Below are 27,355 nucleotides of genomic sequence, written 5' to 3'. Positions count from 1 at the left end.
AGATACAACTGATGCTGATAAGTGCCTTGCAAAAGGCATGATATGTTGTGCTTTCAGTTGTAAAAGTAGATCCTTCCCAAAATGACCATTACATTTTAGCTTTTATAGCACTGTACAGATAATAAATACTGCTAGATGTAAAGTACAGAGAAAACATTCTGCAGTTTGGTGCAAAACGCTATGCTGATCTGTCTCTGAATAGGTCAAACCCAAGAAAACCTATTCTTCCAGTTGTGGATAAATCTTGGGTCAACAAGAGAATATCAGGGACAATTCTTTTATTTGTTAGCACGCTGTCCCTCCCCTCAGTAGCTGTGTCTGATGTATAGTCCCTAATCTCTTTCAGTGTCCTTGTGTTCCTGTTTATCGTCTTTCACTTTTATCTCTTACTTGGATGTGCTTGTTGCCTGCACTGAGTACAAGGAAGGAAAAGAAAGATGCAACTTGCAAAGGAACAGAATAAGACTAATGACCATGGATAACTTCCACTTGTAGCGAGGCTGTGCCAGGAAGATTAATTTGAAAGAGTTAATTTGCTTTTCAGCTGTCAATCACTAGTAAAGCATGTGCACAACGTCCATCCACAGCCCTCCTGTCTTCTCAAACAAGGGCCATGTAACCCTTGAATGACACATTTCGTGCTGTTTCCTTCCACCTGACTGGGCAGGTTTGCAGTTTGCATGCAGGTATGTTTATTTCTTTCTTACTCCACATGGATCTATGTAAAATAAGAACAACCACTACGGGTCCTCTCATAGGTCCAACTAATCAGATTTTCTGGGTATATTCTTAGTAGGCAGAAAAAGACACTCAGGGGCCTGTATAAGAAATTTTACGTGTGTAAAATGAACCTTTACCGTTGACGTCCAGCTTGTAGTTATCATTGGTTTAGGGGCTTCTTGAGCTGAAAGCTTTATGTAGAGCAGAACCTATCTTACAGTAATTTGTCTAATCTCTTTTTAAAGTAGACAGTTTAAACTGTAGAAATATGCATACTTTTCACCTCCAATCAACCTTAGCTTTTTAAGAAATACAAAAGTCTCATTCTGTAGCATAAATTAAGATCTAATTGGAAAATAAGAACAGTGATGCTGCATCAAACCCAAGGTCTATTTATATATAGCTCAGTATCCAATGACCTATTGCAGATGCTAAGAGGTAGACTAAGAACAGGGCAAAGGTTCTGGCAATGTGTAGTTTGGGGGTTTTCTGATCAAGAAATTGTGTCCACTGCTTTGTGTGTAATAACACAATGGAATCGTTTCCTTTGAATTTATCTAATTGATCTTTCAGTTCATCTGTGTTTTGGCCAAAATCTGGTGGCGGTGAGTTCTACAGTATAAGTATAAGCTAATTTAAAAAGCACTTTAGTTTAATTGTCTTAGGTCTTCTGCCTGATGACTATATATTCTGCTAGCTGTTACTTACTTAGTAAGAAATAGTGAATAATGCCATATATTATGTGAGACACTAGAGAAACTGACTGTTATAGAGTTTGATTTGACTACACGCAATTTGTCCAACTGGAATAGTGCCTAGGAAATTAGGGGACAGGGAGTCATAACTCCTAGCGATTGTTTTTGAGTCTACCACTCTTTGCCTTTGTAATTGGAGGAGAGGCAGGCAATGTCTTTGGGCCTTATTTATGTACTTGCAAAGTAAAGACTGTGTACCTTGGTCAGAAGGTTCTGCAGAGGTATAATTAAAACTTACTGGTAAAACACAAAACTATTAATACTGCTATGAAGTGAATAGTTCAACAGGAAGTCTTGTGCTTAATATAGTTTCAGGTGTATGAGCAGCAACTAATGACGCCTGAAGACGTTAAATGACTTGCGTATGGTTACACAGCAAGCAAGTGGCTGTCTAAGGAACAGTACCAAGGAGTGCTAAAACCCTTGATACAGCTACTGGGAGCATTTTAGCTGAGCAAACTTTCAGAACTAGAGCCAAATTAAATTATTTGTTGAAAACATGGTTGTTTAGATATTTCTGTTTCATAATACAAATTTTTTGCTTTAATTATCAGAATAAGGAACAGTTACTTAGCTTCTTTCTCCCTTTCTCCCTTTTTTCTCCCTTCCTTTCTTCCTTTTTTTTTTTTGTAGTAGGGTTCCTTCCCTCTCCCAAAAAGCTGTTCATTCTTTTGCTACATTCTCTCCTCTCTGTTCTGAAAAGCCCTCTTTTTATAGAGCCAATGCTCTTCAGTAGCAGACAAGTGAACGAAGTAGGATTTATGGAGTTTGTTTTGCAAGGCATATGGTGGGGACGTGCAAGTGAGGTCTGAGATGGGCAGAACCAAGTGAGATCAGCAAAGTTTAGGGTGAGGTAATGCCCCAAGACCCAGTTCAATATCAATGCTTTATTCTAATTATGCAGGCAACTAAAAACTTCAGAGCCTGCTAAGGTTAAAACCCATATTGCTGAGTGTATGTGCATGTTTGCTCCTATATGAGGGAGAGGGAAAGGATGAGACAGAACAATGACTGTCCTTGTTCAGAGCCACCCTTCCAGTTTTGGCTTGGAGTCAAGCCCAAAATCCAGAGAGTGTATTTCCTGGTTCTTATTCATTTAGGGTAAAAATTATGCAAGAAATATCCGTACAGCTGACCCAAAAGTCTTGCCTAAACTTGATTAGGGTCTTAACGTTGTCTCTTTGGCCCCTCTCTAATTTAATATGCATTTGAACAGAAGTGGCTTCTTGACAGAGCCTTTCACCTCCAGGTCACCCTTTCAAATCCAATTCAAGCCTGTCGTGACCAAATGTTACTACCATCTGATGGCTCTTCTGTGTCCTGTGTGAATTGTTGGCTTCAGTCCAGTAGCTGGTGGACAGGTGCCTGAATTGCAAAACTGCCAGGGCTGATACTAACTGGACATCTCTGCAGAGGGGTCAAAGAGTGAATCAGCCTGGCAGATGAATTAATACTTAACTTGTATGCACTGTGATGCTTTATATCTTCAGAGTGCTTTACAAACGTCAGCTAATCCTCAAGAGGTGGTGTTATCTGCACTGGCAGGTGAGAGAAGCAAACAGATAAAGAATCAGGATCAGAATATGCATGTTGCTGACCTCCCACTCTGAGGCCAAGACCACGAGTTTAGCTCCTTTCAGGGCTGCTGAGGGGTACACCAGTGCAGGGTTCAAGCTCCATGTTCTGTGGATAAAAGCATCCCTTACTTTTTAAGACAGGCAGAAAAGCAGCATTGATGGACATGCCATTCTTTTGCTGTATGAATCCATGGAACCAACAGCAGTCTCTTCTCCATCCTCTGAGGCACTAATGAGTCATATCAGATTATGCCTATCATTAAGAGGTATCATTATTCAGACTGAGAACTTTTGTGTAATCGGATCAGTAAATACTGTTGAATGGCAACTAGGTTGGAGTCATTCGTCCTGAAAGACAACAGCTCTCAGAACATCATTGAAATAATCTGGAAAAAATGCATGAAGTGTTATGAAGAATTGCTAGAAGGTCAAGCAGAGTTAGTGGTACCTCAGTGTTTGCAAGCTGCTTCTGCAGGGACACTTGAAAGACGTTGTCATATTGTGTAAAGGTGTCTACAGGAATAAGGAGAAATTGGCTTTTGTGCTTCATATCAGTGAGAATAAGAGTGGTTCTAAACTGGCATTTTCCCTTCTCTGGAAGCAAGATGAGGAAACTTGTTTTTAAAAAAAGGTTTTTAACCTTCAGAAGGTTTTTAAAAATAGTAAACCACTTTTCTACTCTTAATTTCTTATGTAAACAATTGCTGGTTTTGCCACAGTGTTTACAAAGGTGAATGGAACAGGTGGTACATAAGATGATGAATGGAAGGAGAAATGTCCCTATGGTTGCAAAGGGGTAGTGGCATACCTCTGAAACAGTGCCTCTAATAAGGTGTGGCTTGCATTATCTGCAAAACTGGAGACAATCCTGTAGGACTGACTTGTCTGAGGTCATAAAGAATGGCAGAGGAAAATGTTCTTGGAAGTATTTGACTTTTTTTTGTTGTTGACGGTTTATGCTGGCCCTTTCAAATTTGGGGGGAAAATATGGGGAGAAGGTAAATGTAAGAAAAGTGATTTGGGTAAAATTCACCTTTCCAGGCATCCAAATCCGGGTATGTCAAGGGAAGCTTGAAAATATGAACCATATGCAGACAGTTTGAATTCCACCTCATGTTCCCTTGTATAATCAGGAGGCAAATGTTGTGCATCCCTAAAGAGCAATTCAAGGCACTGGGCAGAGATCCCTGTAGCTGAGAGGGCCAGGACTGAAGCTGTCTAGCTGAATGTAGACTGCTGAACATGTGGTGCTGAATGGTCAGTTTTCCCTTAGTTTGCTTATTAGCACACTATGCTTGTGTTTTCTGGTGTCACCACTGTAGGTGTTACCAAAATAACTAAGCGTGGGGTACGGTGTGTATGTCAAAATGGATCTATTTGAGACCTATGCAGAATTTCCTTTTGAGAGATTCTGAACCTGAAGAAGCATCAAAGAGCCAGACTTCTGGGAATTTCTGAATCTTTTCTGAACCAAGAGGGGCAAGGTCCTTATGCTGTGCCAATTGTTGTATATCCACTTGCTTCAAACAGTGGCTGAGCAGTAAGAGTGCAAAGTCTGCCTGGAGGCTGTTATGTTTTCTACCACTGACGACAAGCCATGGTTTTAGTGGCTTGTATAAAACATTGCAAGGACTTTGTCTCATCCCCTGTATGAAATATTGGAGTGGAGAAGGCTTTTGGAAACTCCCTCTCTAAACCAACTGCTATGCCCAAGAATTAATAAAATCCATATTGAAGTGACAGCTGGTGGACAGAGCTGGCTTCTTCCTGCATCACTTGTTTCTCTAGTGGCCCATGTTCTGGGCTCAATGCACATTTATCCTTTTATTACAGCATTTATTGATTTTTATTTATTTATTTATTAAATCTCTGTTTCCTTAAGAATCATCATTGCACTGTCCAAAATCTAACTTTGGTCATGTCAGCACTAGCTATTAACGTCATTCTTTCCTTTTGCTCTTTAATTACTGACCTTCCAAAGGCATTCAGCTAATGTAATGAAAATGCAGACAAGTGAGAATATATTTTCTCAAAACTTTACATGGCATCATGAACCAGTTTCCAGTTTTTCTGCTACTTTGACTATTTCATAACTGGGTAATGAATGTGAGCTTTTATTCTTTATCCATGATTTCTTTAATTTTTCCCCCTCCCTAATTTATATGTGTATTTCTCAAGCTGGCAGAAACTTTAGACTGACTCAGGAGAACAGTGGAAAGTGTGTGTCACAAAGGCAGGGATTCGAATGAATTTTGGAGAAGAAACTAATTTCCTTATTTATTTATTCTGTTTTAATACGATAAGTGGCAAGAAGAGGCAAAGATCATTCTTTTCAAGGGAGAGAATGTTAACTGTTGTTTTCTAGGGAGTAGGGCTCAATCATTGTCTCTGTCAGTCTAGTGAGTGATTTCTGTTTTGACACAGAGAAAAGAAAGACCAAGTCTGCCTTTGTTTTCTCTAACTCTGTAAGCTGGGTCATCCAGGTAATTACAGCTTTACTTAAGAAAGAGAGTGTGATAGAAAATCTCTGCTGCTGCTTGTAAGCACAAAGAAAAGACACTTGAGGCAATTAAATTGCATGATGATTTTTATAAGGCATCTGAATCATTTTGCATTCCACCTCTAAAGCAGAAAATGATGAGTTTAATATCATATTGTAGGATGTAATGTGTAAGTCTCTCAGAAGGCAGCTATGGCATCCAGAGATGTTCGAGCCTGGTTATTCATTATTTTCTGCTTAGAGGCTGAAGCAAATGTGACTATGAGACTTTGAGCCATCTCTAAATTTATTCCTATTCTTAGAAGCCATAACTGGGGTGGGTTCTGCTGTGTAGATACTGACAGGTACCCCTGTGATTTAACAGCAGATAGGATTGGTTTATGTTTTAAGTGTGTTTGTATGTGCTCATGTAAATGCACACATACATTTATTAACTTCATTCTCTCATTAAAGTTCTCCCTATCTCAAAGAGAAACAGTTTCAGAAGGTCAACTCTCTGCTGATTTTTCTGAAATTCCCCTCAGTAGGTGACATTATGTATTTAATAAAATGTTAATTCTGTGATCCTGCCTAAACTGCAGATCGGTAATTATGTCAAAGTCTTCCAGAGAACCTCAACTGAAATATGAAACTTTATTCCCTAGCTTAAATTTGTAGTGTGGCAGTAGGTGAAACAGTTCCTATACATAAAGTACTTATGAATATGTATGACTCTAAAGAGAGAGAAGAAATACCATTATCGTTCGGGAATATATCTTAATTCTTTTGCTAAACCTGTCTGCAAACAAATTGTCTACTACTTGGTCTACTACTTGGGGCATGAGATAGCAAAGTTTGAGTTTAATGTCCCAGTGACTGGGCTGTTATTGTCCATTTTAAGGCCACAGTATCTTTGTGTCTGTGAATAAAGAGATTTTTTTCCATTAGGGACTTGTGTTATATTAACAATGTACTGAATTATTTTGTTCTGTAATGTAGAATGCTCAAGATGTTTCCCTTTGATAAAATAATGAATGTGATGAGAAGAAAAGAAATGTGAAACACTGAAATACTGTTCTCCTTACATACAGCAGTGTCTAGGAGTAGTACAGCTAACTGGCAATTACTCTAGCAATGTTTAACAACTCTCTGAACAGGATGGACAATTGCAAATTTGGACTATACTTAGTGGTCAGGAATAGGTGAAATAGAGTTTTTTATATGTTCAGTAGGAGGGTAGGGAACAAAGACCAGAAAAAAACAGTTGAATTGTTATTGTGGGCTGACTTAAGAAATTACTTTTGAAATACATTGTAATGAATGACTGGATAAATGTTTTTAAACACTTGTCTGGGTGATGAGCTATCTGTTGAATGTCATGGTTTCCAAATAAGCAATTTGGAAGTTTAATCTTTAGGTGAAGATGATATCTGTGAATGACACTGTTCCCTCACAAATAACCATTGTAACCAGATCATTCGAAAATGGTTTTGATGATCAAGAAAGACCTTCAAAGAAATTTCAGCACTCCAAAGATTCTCTAAAATTGTCTGGAACATTTTTATCAGCATTTTTTTTGTAGCGAGAATCCTAGTAGAGTTTAGAAAATATTCTCTAGGGATGCTGCTGAATGACTTGATCAATTGAATACTAAGCTGAGGCTCAGGTCACACATGTTTTGCAGGTGAATTTCTTGCTGGATAGCCTATGGAAAGTTATCTCAGTAATCTGTGCCTCTGTGTCCCTGTGTGTAGACACCTTCTTTTGGAAACATTTTGATAACTACAGATGGATAAGTATAGTATGACACAGCACAAATCATACTGTTTATGCGTACAGTTTATCATACAGTGTCGCTTAAGACACAAATGATACTAGTCTATTGTTATATATCTCACTGTGCTTCTCAATTACTTTATATTAGTAAATATGTCCCTATAAAGAATTCTGTCTAGTTATTCTAAAATAAGTATGACTTAGGTCACTGACTTCCATGTGAAGGACATTCATACTTTACAAATATCCAGTTTAACTAGATTATCTCCTCACTTCGTCATCAAATCACTGTTTTGAGACGCTACAACATGTTCTGTTTTATGGTGATATGCCAGCATGCATCTGATCTCATCAAATTCTGTTTCTGATGGGGAAATTATCTTATGAAAAATAATATTACTCAATCTTGGGTTTAATTTCTGTATGCTTGGAGAGGAAGAAAATCCTATGTGGTATTTCGTCCTGTCAATGCTAATCTTGATCCTCAGTGCTATATCTCCGAATAGCAGATGTGTGCTTTATTGCAGTGTTGGTCCTCTACAGCACAGCATAATGTTTTGGCAGGAGCAAACAATTTGTTGTATTAGAGTCAAATACAATCAAATGTTCCTTTTCCTATGAAGCATGGTCAGATATTGATATTGCATTAGCTAACATTTTAACATAGGAGAGGCTTAATTAGATACAGTATTACTCTCTCTAGGCTGTTTAATTAAACTAAACATTCTCTGTGTATTGTACATTGGTTTTCTGCCAAGGGAAAGTAAATCTGTATCATATTAGTTTCACATACCGAATGATGTTCTCCCCCCATCAGAGACTCTCTGGAAGAGCTGACACTGCTGTCACGTGAACTGCATAGTACAAATTGCATTGGTATTACATTGGACTGTCTTGTAGCTCAGTATTCTCCCATAGCCTGAGAAAGCTTCTCGTGCAGATGAGACATGTGGCCAGAGAGCTACATGTTGTATTTTACTGGCCAGGGTCCCTATTTGCCGCCAAGGGGTACAGGGCTAAGCATCGTAATCCCTGTCCTGCTAACTGAGCTCTTCTCCATCCCACTGCTGGGGCAGGGAGATCTGAACTGTAACTCTGGTCACCAGGAAGGTTCATACTGGCCCCATGGTGGACAAGTGACAGGGGTGGGTTTGTCGCTGTCTATTCACAGAGCACCATATTTTCAGGACCAGAAGTTGCAAGAGTTTGGGGGAACTCTGGGTAACCCTGTGGCATCTGCTCTGGTAGCACTTTTTACTACTGGATGCTGCCTTCTCACTGCTGTCAATGGCACTATACACGGTGATCAAGGTGAATATTCACTCTTCGCCAGTGATGGCAGGGCAAGTAGTATCACTTATATATGATGTGAGGAAAAAGATGTGTCCCAGGACTGGAGACTTGAGCAGTGTTTTCTTACAGAACCTCCTGACATCACTTGCCAATCCAGGAAGGGTATGGGGAGAGCAGTCATTTCTGTGTTAGGGGGTCCTGGTGTTTTCTTTTGAAGCAAGAGCTGATGCAGAATCACATGGGAAGCTACAAGTGGAGAGGCATTCAAGGCATTTGTTTTTGGGAGTTGTTCTGTTGAATTACTACCACAAAGTAGAGTAATACAAAAACATTTGCAGTATTTCTACTTATAAACCAAAATAAACTGTACAAGAAATACTGAAGTCTTTTTTACACAATTTTGAGCCTGTCTTTCCTGGCAGAAGGGTACATCTGCATACTGCGATGCAACTGTGCAGAGATGGCAAAGCTATGCCCAAACACTCATCCTCTAGAACTGTAAGGTGTATATTTTTAATCAGTGGCGCTAAGCCCTGTATCAAAGAGAAGGATAATGCTTTGCCTCTATTTTGCACAGTGTCCTGTGCTGCATAAAGGTTCCAGCCTTCTCAGAACAGATGTCTATCATGGTCCTGTGTTGCATCTCACATGCACCCACAAAGAGGCATGAATGGCTGGATGCATCAAAGCTATGTCTTTAGGATGGCGCTCTGACTTCGGCACCATGGTTAGATTCAAGGATGGCAGTATTGGATTTATGGGAGGCTTCACCTACATAACATGGTTATGATTTATCTCATGCTGAATGTTTTTTTGTTGTTTTCCCTCAACAGAAGATTAACCTGGAGTTCTATATTGACATCCATGCCCACTCCACCATGATGAATGGCTTCATGTATGGGAACATCTTTGAAGATGAGGAAAGATTTCAGCGACAGGCTGTTTTTCCCAAGCTACTCTGCCAGAATGCCGAAGACTTCTCTTACGTAAGCAATGTTTCTCTTAATTAATTTTTCCTTATTTATTTTTTAATAATAAATCTCTGGCTTACTTGGATTGTGTGAATTTTATTTTAATATGAATAGAAGACTACTTAAAATTTTTGTCATTATTAGCTACCATCTCCCCTCTTATCCAAAAGTGATAAGTTGTGATCTTATATATTGTCATTAGACATATGAACAGAATCAGGTTCTTCATCTTCCATATTATAAACTTTGGTTCTGAATTACTGGAACACTTAGTTTTTATCAGATGATCTTTTGTCTTTTGATCAACTGGATCAGCTTTATTGTTTCATTGTTTATATTATATTCTATAATATTGGCAATTTTTTTCACTTATACGCTTTAAATAATAGTATGATAGCAAATAGAAGTAAAATAATAAACTTGAAAGAAAAGGTTAGATAATTTTCTGTTGAAAGTTGTGACAAAGGCCATGTATGCTTTTTAAATTCTTTGATATTACCATGGAAAACTGTTCTTCGAGAAAATCTGCAATTGCTCAATACATGTAACTTGGAAGAAAGTATGTGTGTAGGTATATCTGGATATTGGAAATAAATGGTAAATTCCTATAAATGAGTTGGAAAGGGGCATATGTTTTTAGAGGATGTTTCAAATAGAGTAGAACAGATCCTTAGCACACATGGGTTGCAGTAGCTCTGCAGAAGTCAGTAGATTTAAGACTCTGGTCCAGTCTGTTGCAACTTTGTGTCCAAGCATGACATCCTGGCCCTTTCCATAGCCTCTTTTGTGCCTCAGTTTTCCTTGAAAGCTGTGCAAGCAGAACACACAATGCCCAAGCCTGCCTGCAACTCCTTGTTTGCTTCTCCTGGCCCACCTTACACACCTGTGGAGCTGCCAGCTAAGCTACTTTTACACAGCTATCCCTTACTCTGTTTCAACCTATGCCCTCCAGGTTTGCTTAAGTGGACAGTCTTTCAAGTAAGATGTGTTTGGTGTCCCATTTTGCTTTGACTGCGATAAGGAATATTCAGAAATGCATCTCAGCCAAGGCAGTGGGAACTTTCAGCCACGAGCTATGAGGAGGGAAAGCAGTGGATGACATTTGGCAGCTATATAACGGAAACAGGCTCAATCAAAAATTACTTTGGAATCCTGCACCAAGCAGAAAAGAGCAGAACAACCTACTGTCTGGGCCCTGATTTTGTCTGTTATGTTCTTAACCCTCTTTCTTACCCACCAGATGTTTTCCCAGTCTCTGCTGTCCCCTTTTTTGCTTATACTTCATCCTCCTGGTACTGAGAAGTAAACCTGGGTCTCCTCTCAAAGATGTGGACAGCTAGGGCATGGTGCTTGCCTTCTCTGCAGTGCCATCCCAACCAGCTTGTGGCAGAGGTGGTGGGTGGAGGAGGATAGGGACCCTGCAGCATTCCATGTGTTTACCTCAAGAGAAACAAAAATATAAAAACAGATAAAAAGCGGACGAGTCTGCACAGCAAAGGAAACTGTAATTGGAAAAAATGTCATTTTCATCATGGCAGGAATGTTAGCCTAAAGCTTTCTCATCAAGATGCAGTACAGAATGTTTTTTTATCTTGTGTTTGTGCTTATTGCACTGTGGAGTTTGAATGGGAAGTGAGCATAGAAATGCAGTTGTGCCACTGTTTTCTTGACAGATCTGTTCCACCAAAAGGAAGCAGGAATTGAAACCCCCCAATTCCTGTCTGTTTCTCTATTCTATGGTAGGTTGTTTTATGCAAGAGTGGGAAAAAGTTTGGATCAGTTTCTGACTTTTCTAAGGCTAGGCAGAAGATATCCTTTCCTCTGTCTTTTCTGTTCCCAGGAGGGGGGGCTCTAGTAGACCAAACATTTCCCCTTTCTTCTTGGGATCAGCAGTGGCAGATGGCTGGGTACTGCCTGGGAGGGTGCGTGGCTGCTGTTGCTTCCTCTGTTGCCTCATAGTATTGTTTAACCATTGTCTGTATGTTTTGGGGATTTGGGGGACTGCTGCAGTGTGAAGCTTTCTGGATCAAACACTGCAAGGGCTCCTCAGAAAACTGTCCAGAGTGCAGAAGACTGAATCTATACTAAATAAGGAGGGACAGCAGCTGCATCTGTTCCCAGCTGTTTGGAGCCTGGGGAAGAGGGAGTTGGGTTTAAGGAACAGCCTGTTCTTGTCCGAGAAGAGCTCAGTGACTGAGTTTCTTATCTGCACCTGGTTGTTTCAAAAACACATTATAGATAAGGGGGTGTTCACAGATCATAGCAATGAAAACCTGCAATTGATAGGAGTTTAGAAATTTTGTGCTGAAGTGTGGGGTTTCTCTCTGTTACTGTGGGAGATTGTGTTCTTCTTAGTGCAAGCCTCCGTTGACAAAGGGAAAATCTTTGAGAAAATGACGTAGGAAATAGAAGCCAATAGCTAAATAAACAGTGCAGCCTCTCCCCTTTGACCCTCCATCTCCTTTCTGTAGAAGCTGGCAATCGGATATATACGTTGGCATCCAGTGCACCACAGTTTGACCTAGGTGCTTCTGGCACTCAGTACATTGGGCTTTCAACTCACATCCTACTGGTCTCTTGAGACCAGAAGCTTTTCCCCTGCCATCCATCCAAGCCATTCTTCTCAGGGCAGGAGGGGATAGAAGTGTTGGAAAAGGAGACGGCCACAAAGTGTCGGATGTGTGAAGCAAGAGGAGTAAATATTACTGCTGTCTCCAAGTGGGAAAGTCTCTGTTGTTTTTCAGCTCCAGCCATGTGGGTTATGTGACTGGTTGGAAATATTAGGGGTGAAGTTTGCTGCTCGAAAGAGAGGAAAGGAATCCAGAGCTTCCTGCATGTAAAAGAGGGGAAAAAAAACTGTCGAAGATTAAAAATAGTGTATGTAAATATGCCCTATTGACTGCTCAAAGGGAAGGGGGGTAAGTGCATCGTTAACATTACCAGGCTGGTGTTTGAAAGTGTGGGAATGGACCACTGTTGTTACTAATTAATTTTCCAAAGCTTCAGGAGGTCTCATTTACATTGTATGCTGCTGCGGCCATTTGTTGGGATTATAATACTTCAACAGCAGCACTTCAAGTGAAAACTGGCGGCTGCATGAAGTGTTGTCCATAATTGACTAGCTCCATGTCTTCACACAGCACAGAGACAATGTTCCATTATGTTATCCATTGACAGTATCATTGAAAAGATTACTCTCCTTAAAGCATCTGTCAACCTTGATTGATTTACAAGGGACAAAGAACTGAAAAGGTTTGAAGTGCGGGTACAATTTTTGCCACCGTTTAGCATACATAATGGTTCTCCTTTGATGTCAAAAGCTCATCTTCTATTAATAATGCAGAGGGCTTTTGAATGCAGGCTACTTGTATGGAGTTCCACACTAATAACCTACTTGTTTTGAAATGGGATTCACTTTGGAGAAGCAGTCATTTGTCTGGGTTTTACATGTTCGGAATGAATCCCAACTCAAAGGGGTTTCTTTCAGTGCTCTGCGTGATTGCAGCTGAGCCCGGCACGGGTTAGGGAAAGCAGGCAAATCCTAGCCTGCTCCTCCAGCTGAGAATCTGGCAGAAATCATGCAGCCAGATGCAAAGGAGCATGAACAACAAGCCTAAGATGATGCGATCTAATGCCTTGTGCCTTTTTGTCTGGCAGCCTTCTATTAATATGCTTTAGAGTGCATTTCATGCCTGGACTGCTTTCTTCACCTGTCATTTCCAATAGGCCTTTTTATTTAAATGACAGCATCCGAGGGAGATTGGTGATTAGTATAGGGGATGGATAGGGGATTTGTGCCTGCATGCTTGTTGTAGGACCAAAGGCAAGTCACCCCATGTCTCTGTACCCTATCTGTTGAGCAGAATGCATAACCTCACAGTACTATGAAAGGCTTACTGTGGTTTGCAGGTAGAAGTTATGTAAGGGACCAGAAATTCTTCATTTGCACATGACTTCAGAAACAGAGGGCTGCCTTTGGTTTAGCTGTCAGCATGTGAAGAGGAAAGTGAAAGAAGAACTAGGAAGTTTTGCTCCCAAATAAATATATGAGAGATTCTTGGGCAGCTGTCTGGGGGAAAAGGACAAATTGTCTAAGGAAAATATTTTATGTTTTCAAGGTTTAAGAAGGATATTTTTAAACTTTGAGGAGTAAATATAATCTGTATGAAAGCTCTAACAGTGAGAGCCGACAAGCTCTTTTGAAAGGCTGACTCATTGGGTTTTAGGAGCAGCTGTTGACACCATGTCTGAGTGCATTACACATCAGCCATGGCTAGGAGTTGTTGCAGTATTTGGAGGGGTGTTCTTCATTTGACCTTTCTTGTTCTGGAGAGTGGATTAGTCATAATGACCAGACACAAGCACTTGAGTATTTCAAGAACCTGCTAGTCTTAGGGGTGGCTAATTTTGACCTTTGTGACAGTATGAGAGGAGACCATCTGTTCTCTCTGGTTCATTTAAAAGCAACAACCGCAGCCATCCTTGGAAGGCTTTATCACTTTGTAAAGATTGCTTTTCTTTGCAGTTAAAGGATAAAGACTGGCCAAAGGTACTTGGCTTAATCTTGTTGGTTTTTTTTCCTTTGGACTCAGAACTGGTGGTACTTGGGATATCTCTGAGTTCTCATTTCATTTTCTTGTATTCAACCTCCCAGCAGAGCACCTTCCTTAGAAATACTGTTTGTTGTCCTTTGTGTGCCGTGGTTAGCCTGATAAAAACTTGGGGTCCCATTCTGTTGGGCACTGGGTAACTACTGAGAAAGTCCACAACCCCAAGAGCTTCCAGTTATGATGGGAAAGAGACAGACAGTGGGTGGGAAGTGACTTGCTTGAGAAAATCGTAGAATAAACCCCAGGTCTCCAAAGTGACAGTCTGGTTTCTTTGTCAGCAGTTCCCTATGTTTTATACCACGCTGCGCACTCAACAGTGAAGTCTCTGAACAACAACCCACCCAAGTTCCTTAAGGGGAACATGTTGTTAACCCCAGTGCCATAACGCTGTGGCCTAAAACATTTTTGAGACTATCATTGTCTCAGCAAAATGAGAAAATTCAGGCATGGAATGATCTGCCCTAGTACTTTTTGTTGTTTTTTTGTTTGTTTTGTTTTGACTTTTTTAGCCTGGATATCTAAAACTGAGCAACCAAGGAAAATATTTTAATCTACCTGTATTTTCTATTGTTTTCCTTTTATCCACAGACTCCAGGTCTGTTCTTTTCATTTCCACAGCACCCCCTCATCCATCCAAGCTTTCCTAGGGAAGATGTGTTCCTTCCAGCAAACCTCTTCCCGTCTACTCAGAGCAGCCTTGCTGGGCTGTTATCACTGACCCTGGCTGGCCATCTCCCACTTAGTCTTGTGATCCCTGTTACTAATCCCAGTGTGTTTGGGCCATGGTTGAAGGAAGTGTTGGCACAAGTGCCAGAGGGAGTAATAACAGCTCATGAACATTGAATGAGCAAATCCCCATACTCTGTTCCAAAATAAAGAAGAACCAGTTTGTGTTGCATGTGGCTGGGCAGGTGAGGGGGAGCAGCGAGCAAGTTGCTCAGACCTAGAATTCATACCGAAGTAAAATCCATACTCACTTTCACCACCGTATCCTAAGAGCCTCTCTGCGGTTTTGGCAGAAAAGACCCTTGTCCCAGAAAGGCAAAAGCTGTTGCGTTCAGGTAGGTTTTGTTAACATGATGCAGGTTTAACAGATCTACTCAGAAATCTCTTAAAACCTGAGCACAACAAATGATCCTACCTTCTTTTTTTTTTGTCGTATACCAGGGCATTTCCAGGAAGACAAATACAGCTATTACATGCTTTAGCACCCCTCTGGGATGCATTTCTGCTTGCTGCTTCTTGGACATGTTGCTCCATAAGTTCATTTATTTATTTATTTATTTATTTTCCCTGGAGGCTGGGTGAGGAGAGAGAGGAAGCGTGGTTCTGGTGGCACAGGGAACAGATTGTAAAGCCTGTGCTTCTAAGCATTATAGGCTTTGGTCTCACAAGAACTCTGCCCTCTGGAGAGTCGCAGCTAAATGAAACTGCTCCATTACATCGTGCTGAACCAGTCCACCCCTCTTTTTACACACAGGGTTGAATTAATTTATATTGCAAAGAAAAGGAAAAGGAGGGAGGAAAAAGTGTTTGAGTAAATGGATTTTCTTTCAGTACCTTCTTGCTGTGTTGTTTGTGCATATAAGAGTTGACAGTCCCTTCTCCATCCCCACACAGGTAGAAATTTAGAATATTCACAGAAGAAACAAGTTTTCATAGCAATTTTATGGTGTATTTTCAGAGACCATCATTACTCTTACCTAATGTCAACAGGCTGGGAGCAGGTGAGAGCCTCGCAGAGTAGCACAAATGAAAGGAGCTCCTTTACATTCAAATGAAAGCTACCTCTCTTGCTGAGTGCTGCAAATGTCACTTGGCTGGGACAAACTGTGCTGTGAAGGAGGGGTAGGAAGTTGGTTAAGAACTGGACATCCGTCCTTCTCCGATCTCTTTCTGGGTATTACCTCTTTAACTATGTGATATTTTAACATATGTAGAATACAAGTCTGGTTCAGAGAACTGTTCCGGAGCAGTGAGAGAGCCCAGGAGGATTTTGAGCAATGAGCTGTGCTGGGTTGCTCTGGGAGCAGTGTACAGCGTGCTGCCCCTCCTTAGGAGGGGTTGTAATCTCCTGATTTAGACCTACAAGTGAGCAGAACATCTCTTTGTCACAAAGCAAACCACTTTTTCTGCAGACTACTCAAAGCAACCGCATGTATGATGATTGTATTTCCCTTTCTGCTTCTCATTGTCCTAAGTTTCTGTCATTTGTATAAATGATTACAAAAGCACTCCCAGGAGACTGCACACACGCTCATAAAACTATTGTAAAGAGAAGCATTGCAGGCTATTGCTAGAGGCTATTTTATTGTATATTTTGAGGAAACGTCTCATTTTCTACTGACAAATAGGGAAACTGAGAACTCCAGAGACAGGAGTTATTTTCTAAACGGTGTGATTATTCTGTAGAGCTTCGACTAGAAAATGCTAGCTTTGCCATCTTTGGAGAAGGATGTGCTCTGAGAAGCAGAGCTTGCTATTAGTGAAAAACGGAGGGGGAAAGCAGATCTTTTCTTCATTATTACCCTGAAACATTTACAGATCCCTTATTTGTGTATATCACTGGTCACAGCTTGGGCTGGCTCTTTAAAGGGAGATAAGTTCCCCTAGACTAATTCTTTGGTTTATGGGTGATGGGTTTTTGCATAGGTTAATGGCTGAGTAGGTGGCATTGTCACGTGTGGCTAAGTGCACTTCTGGTGACAGGGAGAAGCAGGGTCACTGAAGAAGGAGCTGAGAGGACTTGAGGAAGTGTGTTTTGGGAGACAGTACACTCTGTGTGTTTTGTGCGTGCGCGTGTGTGTGTGTTTGGGGAGGCAGACTCTAGTGGTAAGAGGAGCTCCAACTAAGGTTTGTGTAGCAAACGGGGTGAAGTCTGCCCCCATCTTTTGCCTTTTCTGAGTAGGTTGTGATGGGCTGCTTAACTCTGTAGGGGAGCCCTCGATTGGCTTTGTGAGGGTCTCAGGTAAGGCCATCGCCACCCTGCTTTGTTTGGCTGCAGGGTGTTGTTTAAGAAGGTCTCTCAGAAGAGCTGCTGCTTTGATTTGGATTCCAGTTGCATTAGCTGCTGTGGTGAAGCCAGTCAATTCAACAAGCATCTTCACTGCTTGTAGCACTTGGGGAGGTGGGAGCTATGAGTACAACCAGTTTCAGTGCATGTGAGGATGAATTCTGGGGAATGTGAAACGCAGGGCAAATCCCTGCACTGGTGCTGCCAGTGTAACGGGTACAAGGTGCACAGACAGGCAGTGGGCTGCGGAGACCTCCATCAGTCCTGGAGCTGCACGGCAGAGCACTATACAGAGCAGAGCACGGATATTAGTGAGCAGTGACAAGAAAAGTGCGGCTATTGTATTCTTGCAGGTGAACAGCTGAAACCCTGAAGCCTGAAACCCAGTTACTTTTCTAACTACAGAGTTTCCGAAAAGGGAGTAGTTTTGGTTTTGAGGCATAAACTGAGAGCTTATAAATCTCCCTCTTTCCAACCCCTCTGCTAATGACCATGCAAATACGTGTTTTTATCAGCAAACTTAAGCAGGCATGCTTAACTCTGTAGGGGAGGGATGGAGAGGGGGAAAGATCTGGTATTCCTTCACTACACATTGAACGGATAATGAAGTCCCTCAGGGAGCAGATGTGTGTGTGGTGGCAAAGTACCTTTAAACAGTTATTTCTCTGAGGAGAATTGCATTTTAAAGCTTTATTATGTGGTGCTGGGCAGGTAGTGTTCATGGTACTCCTCCAATGTGTTCCTGCCTTTAAGAAGGGGTGATTACTGTCTGCTTTCCATTGAGCAGTAGGAAGAAGGCAAAAAGAGACAGGTAGTAGAATAGTGAAAATCTCTTAGGATCTGAGGCTATTTGGTCTTCACGTTTCAGGCTTTTCTTTCTCACCTTCTTAGGACAGGTCAAACTGTTTCAGATCTCCTCTGCATTCCTTTTCTCAGATTTCTGCAAATCAGATTCTAGTTCAGAGAATATTCCCTTGTTAAACCCAAAGTTTGCTGCCCACCTCAGTGTTTCCTACCAGCCACAGAAGTTATGAAAAAAAATGCTGTCAACTGCAGGGCTGTCAGTGAGAGTGATTGAGTGAGCCCTTTTCACAGGAATATCAGTCCCATCTGTCTGTCCCCAAGGGATCTGGAAAAACTCCAAATAATGGGATCCCTCTTTGAAATTATCGTGGACTTTTCAAAACCTCCTCTTCCCAAATTTCAGTATTCACAAATGATTTTGAGATGAAATACATTTTCCTCCTGTGCATCAGAAACATGGCAAAGCTGTAAGGTGAGATGAGTCAGGGAGTAATTTTGAGCTCTGTTCCCATTTCATCACGTACCTGCTCCCAGAATCCTTCCTCTCTGCTTCCTACCTCCTTCAGATCAGCTTTCTGCTTCTGGGGGTTTTTTTCTTTCTCTTTTCTTTCTTGCTTTTTTTTTTTTTTTTTTTTAATAATCCCATCTACATTTCAGATCCTGGCTGCAGCTTGTTTGTAAAATAAATTGGAAGGCGGCTGCCTGATAGCAGCCTCCCAAATGCCATGAATTCCAAGTCTTCAGACCCAGATGGCATAGAGTTGATAGTCTATCACAAAAAACACTAACACATATGCTTTCCAGTCTATTAAGAGAGTTAATGAAGCTGGTGAGAGGTGGGTGTGAGGAAAGAGTTAACTTGGCTTTTGAAGTCAGAAGTTTCCTCAGTGCTTCCAAAGAAGTAAGGAGATAAGTTTTGCTTGTAAGGTAGCTTGATGGGCTACCAGGTGCAAGAATGGCAGGGTCAAAGCAGTGGCTGCTGGGCACACCATGGCAGTAATTAGCTCTACCATACGGGGAAAGTGAGCTGCCAGTTGCACCCCTCTTATAGCACCCTATGGAGGGGCAAGCAGAAGAGTCACAATTTGTAATATTGCTATTTACAATCTTCAGTGACAGAGATTTCAAAGCCAGTGCATTTCTGTGCCCTCTTTCTAACTTTTGAAGGCTTCAATAAAGTGTTCTAGAAAATGAGAGTGAGTGAGTTATAGCTGATACTGTAAAACTCTTCACCGAGATGGATTTGACATTGTCTGGGCTCCAGTCCATTTCCCAATGGCATGTCTATTCTTCCTTGACGACAAGTGTGTCATTCCTTTTTTCTAGAGCACTAACTACTAACTTTTTTATTATCACTTTTTTGCTACACTGGGGCAGTGAGTTGAGGGCTCATAGAGGTCAGACCTGCTTTAGAAAAAAAGCTTTCTCTTCAGCTATAAGAGCAGCATCAGCAGATAACTCTTGAGGTTGTAATTGAGTCCTGATTACACTTGGCCATTGCTGGTGCTGATAGGTGAAGAACACAAAGCAATTTGTATGCACAATCCCAGTTTACCCCAGTAGGTAAAGTGCTTATTGCTTAAGTACAGAATGAGCAAAATGTGGGCAGTTTTTCTGGTTTTGTTTTTTTTTTTTTTTTTTTAGGAATAGTTAGCCTCAGGTGTGAAATACAGCTTATTTCCCAAATGGAAATGGCATAGGATGACCCAGCATATTTTTAATTAAGTATTGTAATATAAAACTATCCTCTACTTATGAATCCTCTTAGTGTTTATGTCTCTGCTCTTTTCCAGCAAGGATTTCTAACATGATTCTCTGACTCTTGTGATCACATAGTTGAACATGCTACATCCTTTTGTAAAACACTTCCTGGACCTACATCATCTATCTATATCAGCAAATGGGAAGATCTCTTTATTCTGAGTTTCATGCAGATACTTTGTGAGGACAAATGATCTTCTGGGAAACATTCATGTGCACTCTAGAGCTCAAGTTTTTGAAGATATATGCAGTTTGCTGCTTCCTTCCATGCACACGTAAACGATCAATTGTGTTGCACTAGATGTGAACAGTTGGTAAAACCTGTCTGTTGGATTTCAGGAACCCCCTAGACCTTGCTACATCAAAAATTCATCCCCCTCAATCTGTCAAAGCCTGTGACCAGATTTCTGTCTGGTTGATGATTTCTCTCCTGATTACCTTCCGAGTCATTCATACCTTGTCATTTCCTTTCTTAATGGGTTGAAAAACACCTTAGGATTGATCATAAATGATGTGCAGTCTATGCTCTGGTTCCCACGTTAGGAGCCTGGCAAGGTCTGACTTGCACTGTGGTCGTGCCTTGATCCTTTTTATCCCTAATGTGTTAATCAATTTCAGAAGATGACAAAGATTCGTTCCCCAACAAGTTGTGTATGTGAAAGTACCCTTTTGTAGCCTGTCCCTTTGCCCTGCCATCAGTGAAAGGTAGAACTGAAGCTCCCATCCATCACTGGCTGGACACTGAGCCTGCTTTACATTTCAGCCCTTTTTCGCATCTCTTCTTCCACTGAATGGTGGACACAGATTTACTGGGTTTTGCCTCCAATTTTTCCTTTAGTGCAACCTGCGGTTTTCTGATGCTGTAGCAAGACAAGTCCCCTGTGAAGTCGCACGCACATTGAGGAGGAGGTCTCACCAGCGGAAGCTCCCACCAAGTAGAACCACTCAGATTCCAAGTCCATCAGGATGCCAAAAGGTGGATTTGGGCAAATTCAGTCTCAGATGTGTGAGAAATATGCTGTTCTCCCTCTTTGTCTTTTGGAGCCCCTCTTATGATAGATTGATACAGGCATGCAGAGGCAATCAGTAAACTGCCTGCCCTTACTTTGTGAATATGGACTGCTCAGGACATTCGTTCCAGTAGTTGTTAGCAAGACGATGGAGCAGTGCTGAGAAACTAATGAGTATCCCTCAGCCATATGGGAGCTGCCTGAACTGTTGAGCTTGTAAGCTAGCTACCAGGGTGCTGAATTCACTGAAGAGAGACACTGTGTGGTAGAGTGTCCTTACCAGCCAAATGACAAGACTGCCCTGGCGACAGGGGTTCTGGCACATTGAGAGGTCTGACCAAGGGCCAAGATTTTTTTTCTGCTTTGAGACCACCCCAGAAAGAATTTGCATGAATTTTTTTCCTTATTTCCTTCCATATATCTCTTTGTCTGCTGCAATGTCTGAATAAGGTCCAATTGGTTTACAAATTTCTTTGTGCTGCCTGGCTGTTTGCTGTCATTCCCAGTAGGGAAACTGGTCATACAGAAGGTATTCAGCACAGCATGGGGAGGAGGAATAAAATCTGGTAGGAAGGCTTGGGGAAGCTGCCACTAATGCATGAGATATAGAGAGAGGGTCAGCATACCTTGAGGCTCTGAAGTGTGTGTGAAATCCAGGTGTAGTTTTCTGGGTTTCTTCCCACCTGAAAGTGGAGGAGTCCTTCACCCTTCTGGCTCTGGTCTTTTAATACTGGATTCTTGTTGCCTGGCACCTCCTAATCCTGTAGATACCTATTTGTTCATTGAATTTTCTCACACAAGCTGGGAACCAGAATCCTTCCGTGAGCTTTAATCTGTGTTTTAATAACGAATTACTGTTGATTTTAAACAAATATCTGTATTTAAGAACTTCAAAGTCTTTGGTGTTTTCCTCCACCCTCCAGACTTTGTACTTTTTGCTGTTGCTGTTGTTGACACTCCCATGCGATTCAGCCTTGGAGAAATAAATATTTGTTTAGCTGTTCTCCTGCTGTGCCTGCTCAGTGCATTTGCTTAATGATGACTTTAGTTCAGCTTTGCAAGGGTTTTAAGGCGATAGATTCTCCCAGAAAAACAAGAGATTCATTTGTGGACAACTTTACCTGTATTCTTTCCCTGCTCTTGCCCACTCCACCCCCCCCCCTCTTTTCCACAGATCATAGTTCGATTAAATAAATGTGTATGCAAAAGGCTCTTTCTTTGCCATGATAATACATAGCTTTTCATAGCCTTTGTTTCAGCACTATCAGTTGCCAAGATCAGTTCTGGTGAAGAGCCAAAGTTCTGCTGTTTATTTCTCCACTCCATTTATCTTAACTTGAAACAGTGAGTAGAAGGTTGGACTTAAGCAAGTACCTGCTGCTCTTCCTTGACATTAGTTGAATTTTCTTGAATCTTTAATTTTCCTATTTTCTTCTAAAACATCAAATCACATTCTGGCTTATAATATTTGCTCTAGAGCCAAGCCCGAGCCACTGTTTCTAAACATGCATGCGTTCATATTTGAAAAGTTTATGTAAGTTTTCTCTACCCCAGCCTTCTCGAGTCAAATCAGAGATCTTACTTTTTACTCAAGACATCAAGTTGGTCTGTGCCATCAGATTTTTTTCAAAATGAGGACAAAGTTAACATCCAAAATCTACATTTATGCACCGAATGAAGGTTCAGCTGCTTTTTGTTTCTGGAAGTGCAGCACTACCTGGCAAAAAATGAACAGGTGATTTTATTAAAGCCATTGCCACTTCAAGTAATTTTGCACAGCTGAAACTGGACTCTTCTATTAAACAAAAAAAAAAAAAAAACCAAGCAAAGAAAACCACAAACCAAAACCAAAACCCCCAAACCCCACTAAATAGCATTATAAAAATTCAAACTTTGGAATGATTCAAATTTTGTTTTCTTTTTTTTGACCATTTACAAAACCTTCTTCAAATTATTTAAACTGCTTGTGCTTCACTTTTGAAATATGTCAAGTATAATTTTGCCAATAACTAGATCCAACTTCTGAGCTATTTTCTACCAGAAAGCAAAAATCACTTCAGTGAAGTAATACATCAAACTCTCTCTTCATCTGTTTCCAGCTGATGAGGTTTCAGTTTATAGCAGAGATTGTTTTTTATTAGGCCCTCAGTACATGACCTGGTACTTGTGCAGCTGAGTTTCATCTGACTACTATCACCCTGGTCCTTGAAGTCATCCCACTGCTTTTTTGTTGTATGATATTCAGAGCTTCCTCCATAATGATGATTCATTCCACAGTGTGTCATCAGCAAATTTTGTTGGCATGGTCCTCCTTTACCATGCCAAGAACTGTGATGAAAATATTATGTAAGATTTATCTCAAGAATCACCTATCACAGAATCATAGAATCCTTTTTGTTGGAAAGGACCTTTAAGATCATGAAGTCCAACCATCAACCTAGCACTGCCAAGTCCACCACTAAACCATGTCCCTACGTGCTGCATCTACACATCTTTTAAATACCTCCAGGGATGGTGACTCAACCGCTTCCCTGAGTAGCCTGTTCCAATGCTTGACAACCCTTTCAGTGAAGAAATTTTTCCTAATATCCAGTCTAAACCTCCCCTGGCACAACTTGAGGCCGTTTTCTCTTGTCCTATCGCTTGTTACTTGGGAGAAGAGAACCGACATCCACCTCGCTACAACCTTCTTTCATGTAGTTGTAGAGAGCTATAAGGTCTCCCCTCAGCCCCCTTTTCTCCAGGCTAAACAACCCCAGTTTTCTCAGCCGCTCCTCATAACACTTGTGCTCTAGACCCTTCACCAGCTTCGTTGCCCTTCTTTGGACTCACTCCAGCACCTCAATGTCTTTCTCATAGTGAGGGTCCCAAAACTGAACACAGTGTTTGACATGCGGCCTCACCAGTGCGGAGTACAGCTGGACGTTCACTTTCCTAGTCCTGCTGGCAACACTATTTCTGATACAAGCCAGCAAGCTGTTGGCCTTCTTGGCCACCTGAATTAAACTCATAACCTTCCTCTAGCCTGATTGAAATAATGGGAAATAGAGCTGAAAAGGACCTCATGTCCAAACTGTATCCAAAGACATGAATTATACTCAGCAGATACTTGTCCGTTTTGTTCTTAAACATAGTTGATGAGATTCCTTAATCTTCATAGATACTCCATATCAGTAACCGAGTCTCCTAATTACTGGAGTACTTCTGTCCCTAATGTCTGCCCTGAATCACTTCTCCAACATTTTCCTTGTTTTCACTGTGCCAAATACAGCCATAGAATTAGCTCATTCCCCTTGTAAGGGATGCTTCTGCTCACAAACCACAATATCATGTTCTGACACATTTGTTGTCTTCTTCCTTTGAGCTGGCTCCATACACCCATATTCATCAGATAATGCTTTTGTGCATTAAAAGTTCCATCACAGGCATTCATTTGAACAAGAAGCACTATCCTTTGAAATCAATGTTTACTTGACTTATGAAGCAACCCCCAGAGCATGATCATCTTCCTTTATGTTTCTGAATTTTAACTGAAGATGAAGCTTCCCTCAGTTTTGGGGTCTCAGTAGTCTTTTGAAGGCTGCTTCTGCAGGAAGTCAGAGAACATTCTCTCTTGTAGACCTCCTTAAGTATTTTATTCCACATATCAAATTAACAATTAATTTCCCCATCAGTCCTTATGAGCTCTTTACCTCCCTGTCCCATAGGTATTCAGAATATCCTCAAGGTTTCTGCCGTGTAATTTGGAGGAATTTATATGATATGTACATAGCAGAATACATTCTGTGTACAATTTACCACAAGGCTAAATATTATGTTACCACAAAGACAACTAGTTACATTTGGAATCTCCTATATATAATGCTAATAAGAAACCCAACTCCATATTGTTCTAATTAACCTGGAAAGCCTTCCTTTTTATAACATGAGAGAGACTTCAAAACATTCAGAATGTTAATAAATCCACAGGTATTTCCATTCTTTATATCTTCTGGTATACACTATTCATCAAGAATTGTTGCTCATTTCAGTGTTAGTCTGATTTTTCTCAGTCTAGAGAAGTTTAACATTTTTAACCATTGCATATATTTTTTTAACTAAGAAAGAAATCTTATTTTCCCTGTTTTTGATAAGAGATGGACTTGATAAATACTAACATTGTGTTAGCAAGAAAAGATACTAGACTTAAGGCTCAATAAGAGGACCCTGGCTAGCTCAAAGAATTCACCATGGGCACAATGACTGAACAGTAAGCTTTGTTAAGGGACCTTTATGTTTCACTGGCAACGTAAAAGTCTTAAAGCAGGGGATATTAAAGCCTTTTATGCAACAGATCCAAGCTGAATCTACTAAGCACTTTTTTTTCTTTTTTTTTTTTTTTTGTGGTGATCACTAGCTTGTGCTGAGCCCAGATTGACTCAGTCTAATGATTATGAGGTTTGTGAATAGAGTCTGATAACCCAAATGAAATCAGAATCCATTTTTCTGTCTAGTTGGTAGGAACAAGCTCTGAGACTTCAATCAACCTGAAGATGAGCTCCCCTTTAGTCTCCAGATGTCATGCCTTCAAAGGAGAGCTAAAACTCATTTATGGAAATACTTGGAGTCCTCCCCTCCACCCCTCAAATGAATAGTCATAAAGCTGTAGGGTTCTCAAAGCCAGATCTTCTGTAATAGCACAAAATACTGCCTTTTATACTGTGCTGCTAATGCTGTAAAATAGTGCAGTATATTTTTCCACCCAGAGAGCAATACTCAGTTAACATTTAAGTTAGTGAAGTGGAAATTTGTGTGACCTAATTTAAGAACCAGTCAAATGTCTTAGGTGAGAAAGTTTCACTAAAAAGTAAATGCCACTGTATTTCTACTTTGCTTAAGAGTCCAGGGTAAGGGGTGGGGGAAAATGGTTATGATACAGGGCAATGCAGTAGGGAGAAGGAACCCAATATCCAAATAATAGTTCAGCTTAACTTTTGAGAATGGAGGGTCTGGGAGGTTCAGTTTTAGCTCATGCATATGACAGTCTTTGTGTTATCCAAAAGGGGAGGAGAAAATCTGATGTTACTAGCAAACCGAGATGAATTTTGTGAAAGTCTGCAAGGCATTATTTATAGTCTGTGTGCCAGAACTGTGTTTCCATTAATGGTCTCTCCAGGCCATGCTCAAAAAATAGTTCAGTCTCATATAGTGTAAATGAGATTTGGCAATGTGAATTTAACTGTTTTCTATTTTAACAGGCTCCTTCCCAACCCTTCCCTTGTTCCACTCATGAACTCTCTTCATGTTTCTGTCTTTCCTCTTGCAGTCCAGTACATCGTTCAACAGAGATGCTGTGAAAGCAGGGACAGGCCGGCGTTTTCTTGGTGGGCTGTTAAATGATACATCCTACTGCTACACTCTGGAAGTCTCATTCTACAGCTACATATTGGGTGGACCTACTTCTGCTGTCCCTTACACAGAAGAAGCATGTATCCTTTTGAAATCCTTCCTCCTCTTGCAGCACACGTGAACTGGGCACTTAAGGTAAATGCTTCTATCTCAATAAGAGTTTGCTGAGATAGGAACACACAAGTGGAAATGTGAGTCTGCTCCTGATGCTTTAATTTCCCTCATATTGATTCTCCATACTGTGGAAATTCAAGAAGAGAAAGGCATATTAGATCAAATAAGCCATTTCCCTCTTGTAGGAGATTGTCTCACACACTTGTTATAGAAACTAGTCCTGGAGAGCCTGTCATCCATTCCCTTCCATAGTCTTCCATTTCTTTCTTCATTTCTCTCCTTATTCTCTCATTATCCCTGTGTTTGTATTATTGTTTTAATAGCAAGTTGAAAGTGCATCTTTGGTACTGAGTTAAAATATGTTCTCCGCCTTTGAACTGCAGCCAAAAGGCTCTAAAGGATCCATTAGGTTCTGCAGCTGCCTCAGGGCCAGGTCTTTAATACCAGTTGACAAAGAAATGGAAAGCAAGCTCTGCAAACAAAACCGACAAAGCTGTTCGCATTTTTGAATGCTCAAATAGAAGCAATGTCTCATCCCTCAAAAAACACATATCCATCTGGCAGTCTCAATGTATCAACAATTTATAGAATTGTTCTGACTGGTCTTATGATCTGTTTGTCACCATGCTCAATCAAATAACCAGGGCCCATACTTCAAGCTTGGGTGTGTTATTTCATTTTGTCATTCTATTTTGGTAGCTTTTGAAATTTCCACAGGTTTAGAAACACTGCAGAGGGAGAAAGATTAGCTGTGATTGCCTATTTACCTCTCCACTGCATTTTGGAAGTTGGGGAAGATTTCCAGCTTTAGGGTAGCGAGGGGGAATTTTTCATGAGAGACATAATTCTTCACCATCCATGCATACGTGCACACTGTGTGGGAATAAGGGCAAGAAAGAGTGAGCAGGGAAAGTAATTCTTAATCATTTGGGGTTTTCTGTTTTGGCTTTTCCACTGCAAGTGAAATTTGAGGGAAGAAGGGGGATTAATATATTGAGGTGGCTTATCAGACTTGAGCATTTGGAATACAAAGTCTTTTTTGCCCAGCAAGGTTAACTATTTCCAAGGAATAGCTTCTTGTAAC

General features: G+C 40.8%; 1 protein-coding gene across 1 annotated transcript in view; it reads left to right on the top strand.

Annotated features, from left to right (window-relative positions):
- The window catches only part of LOC137666330 (BEN domain-containing protein 5-like), a 729,551-nt gene that overhangs the window by 613,276 nt on the left and 88,920 nt on the right, over positions 1-27,355 (top strand). Inside the window, exons 8-9 of the mRNA XM_068406246.1 lie at positions 9,434-9,586; positions 26,075-26,237. Of these exons, the coding sequence (XP_068262347.1) occupies positions 9,434-9,586; positions 26,075-26,237 (316 nt within the window). The remainder of the gene's footprint in view (positions 1-9,433; positions 9,587-26,074; positions 26,238-27,355) is intronic.

Source organism: Nyctibius grandis, chromosome 8 (assembly GCF_013368605.1).
Source record: "Nyctibius grandis isolate bNycGra1 chromosome 8, bNycGra1.pri, whole genome shotgun sequence".
Classification (NCBI taxonomy): Eukaryota; Metazoa; Chordata; class Aves; order Nyctibiiformes; family Nyctibiidae; genus Nyctibius; species Nyctibius grandis.
This window is presented reverse-complemented; position numbering and strand designations above follow the sequence as displayed.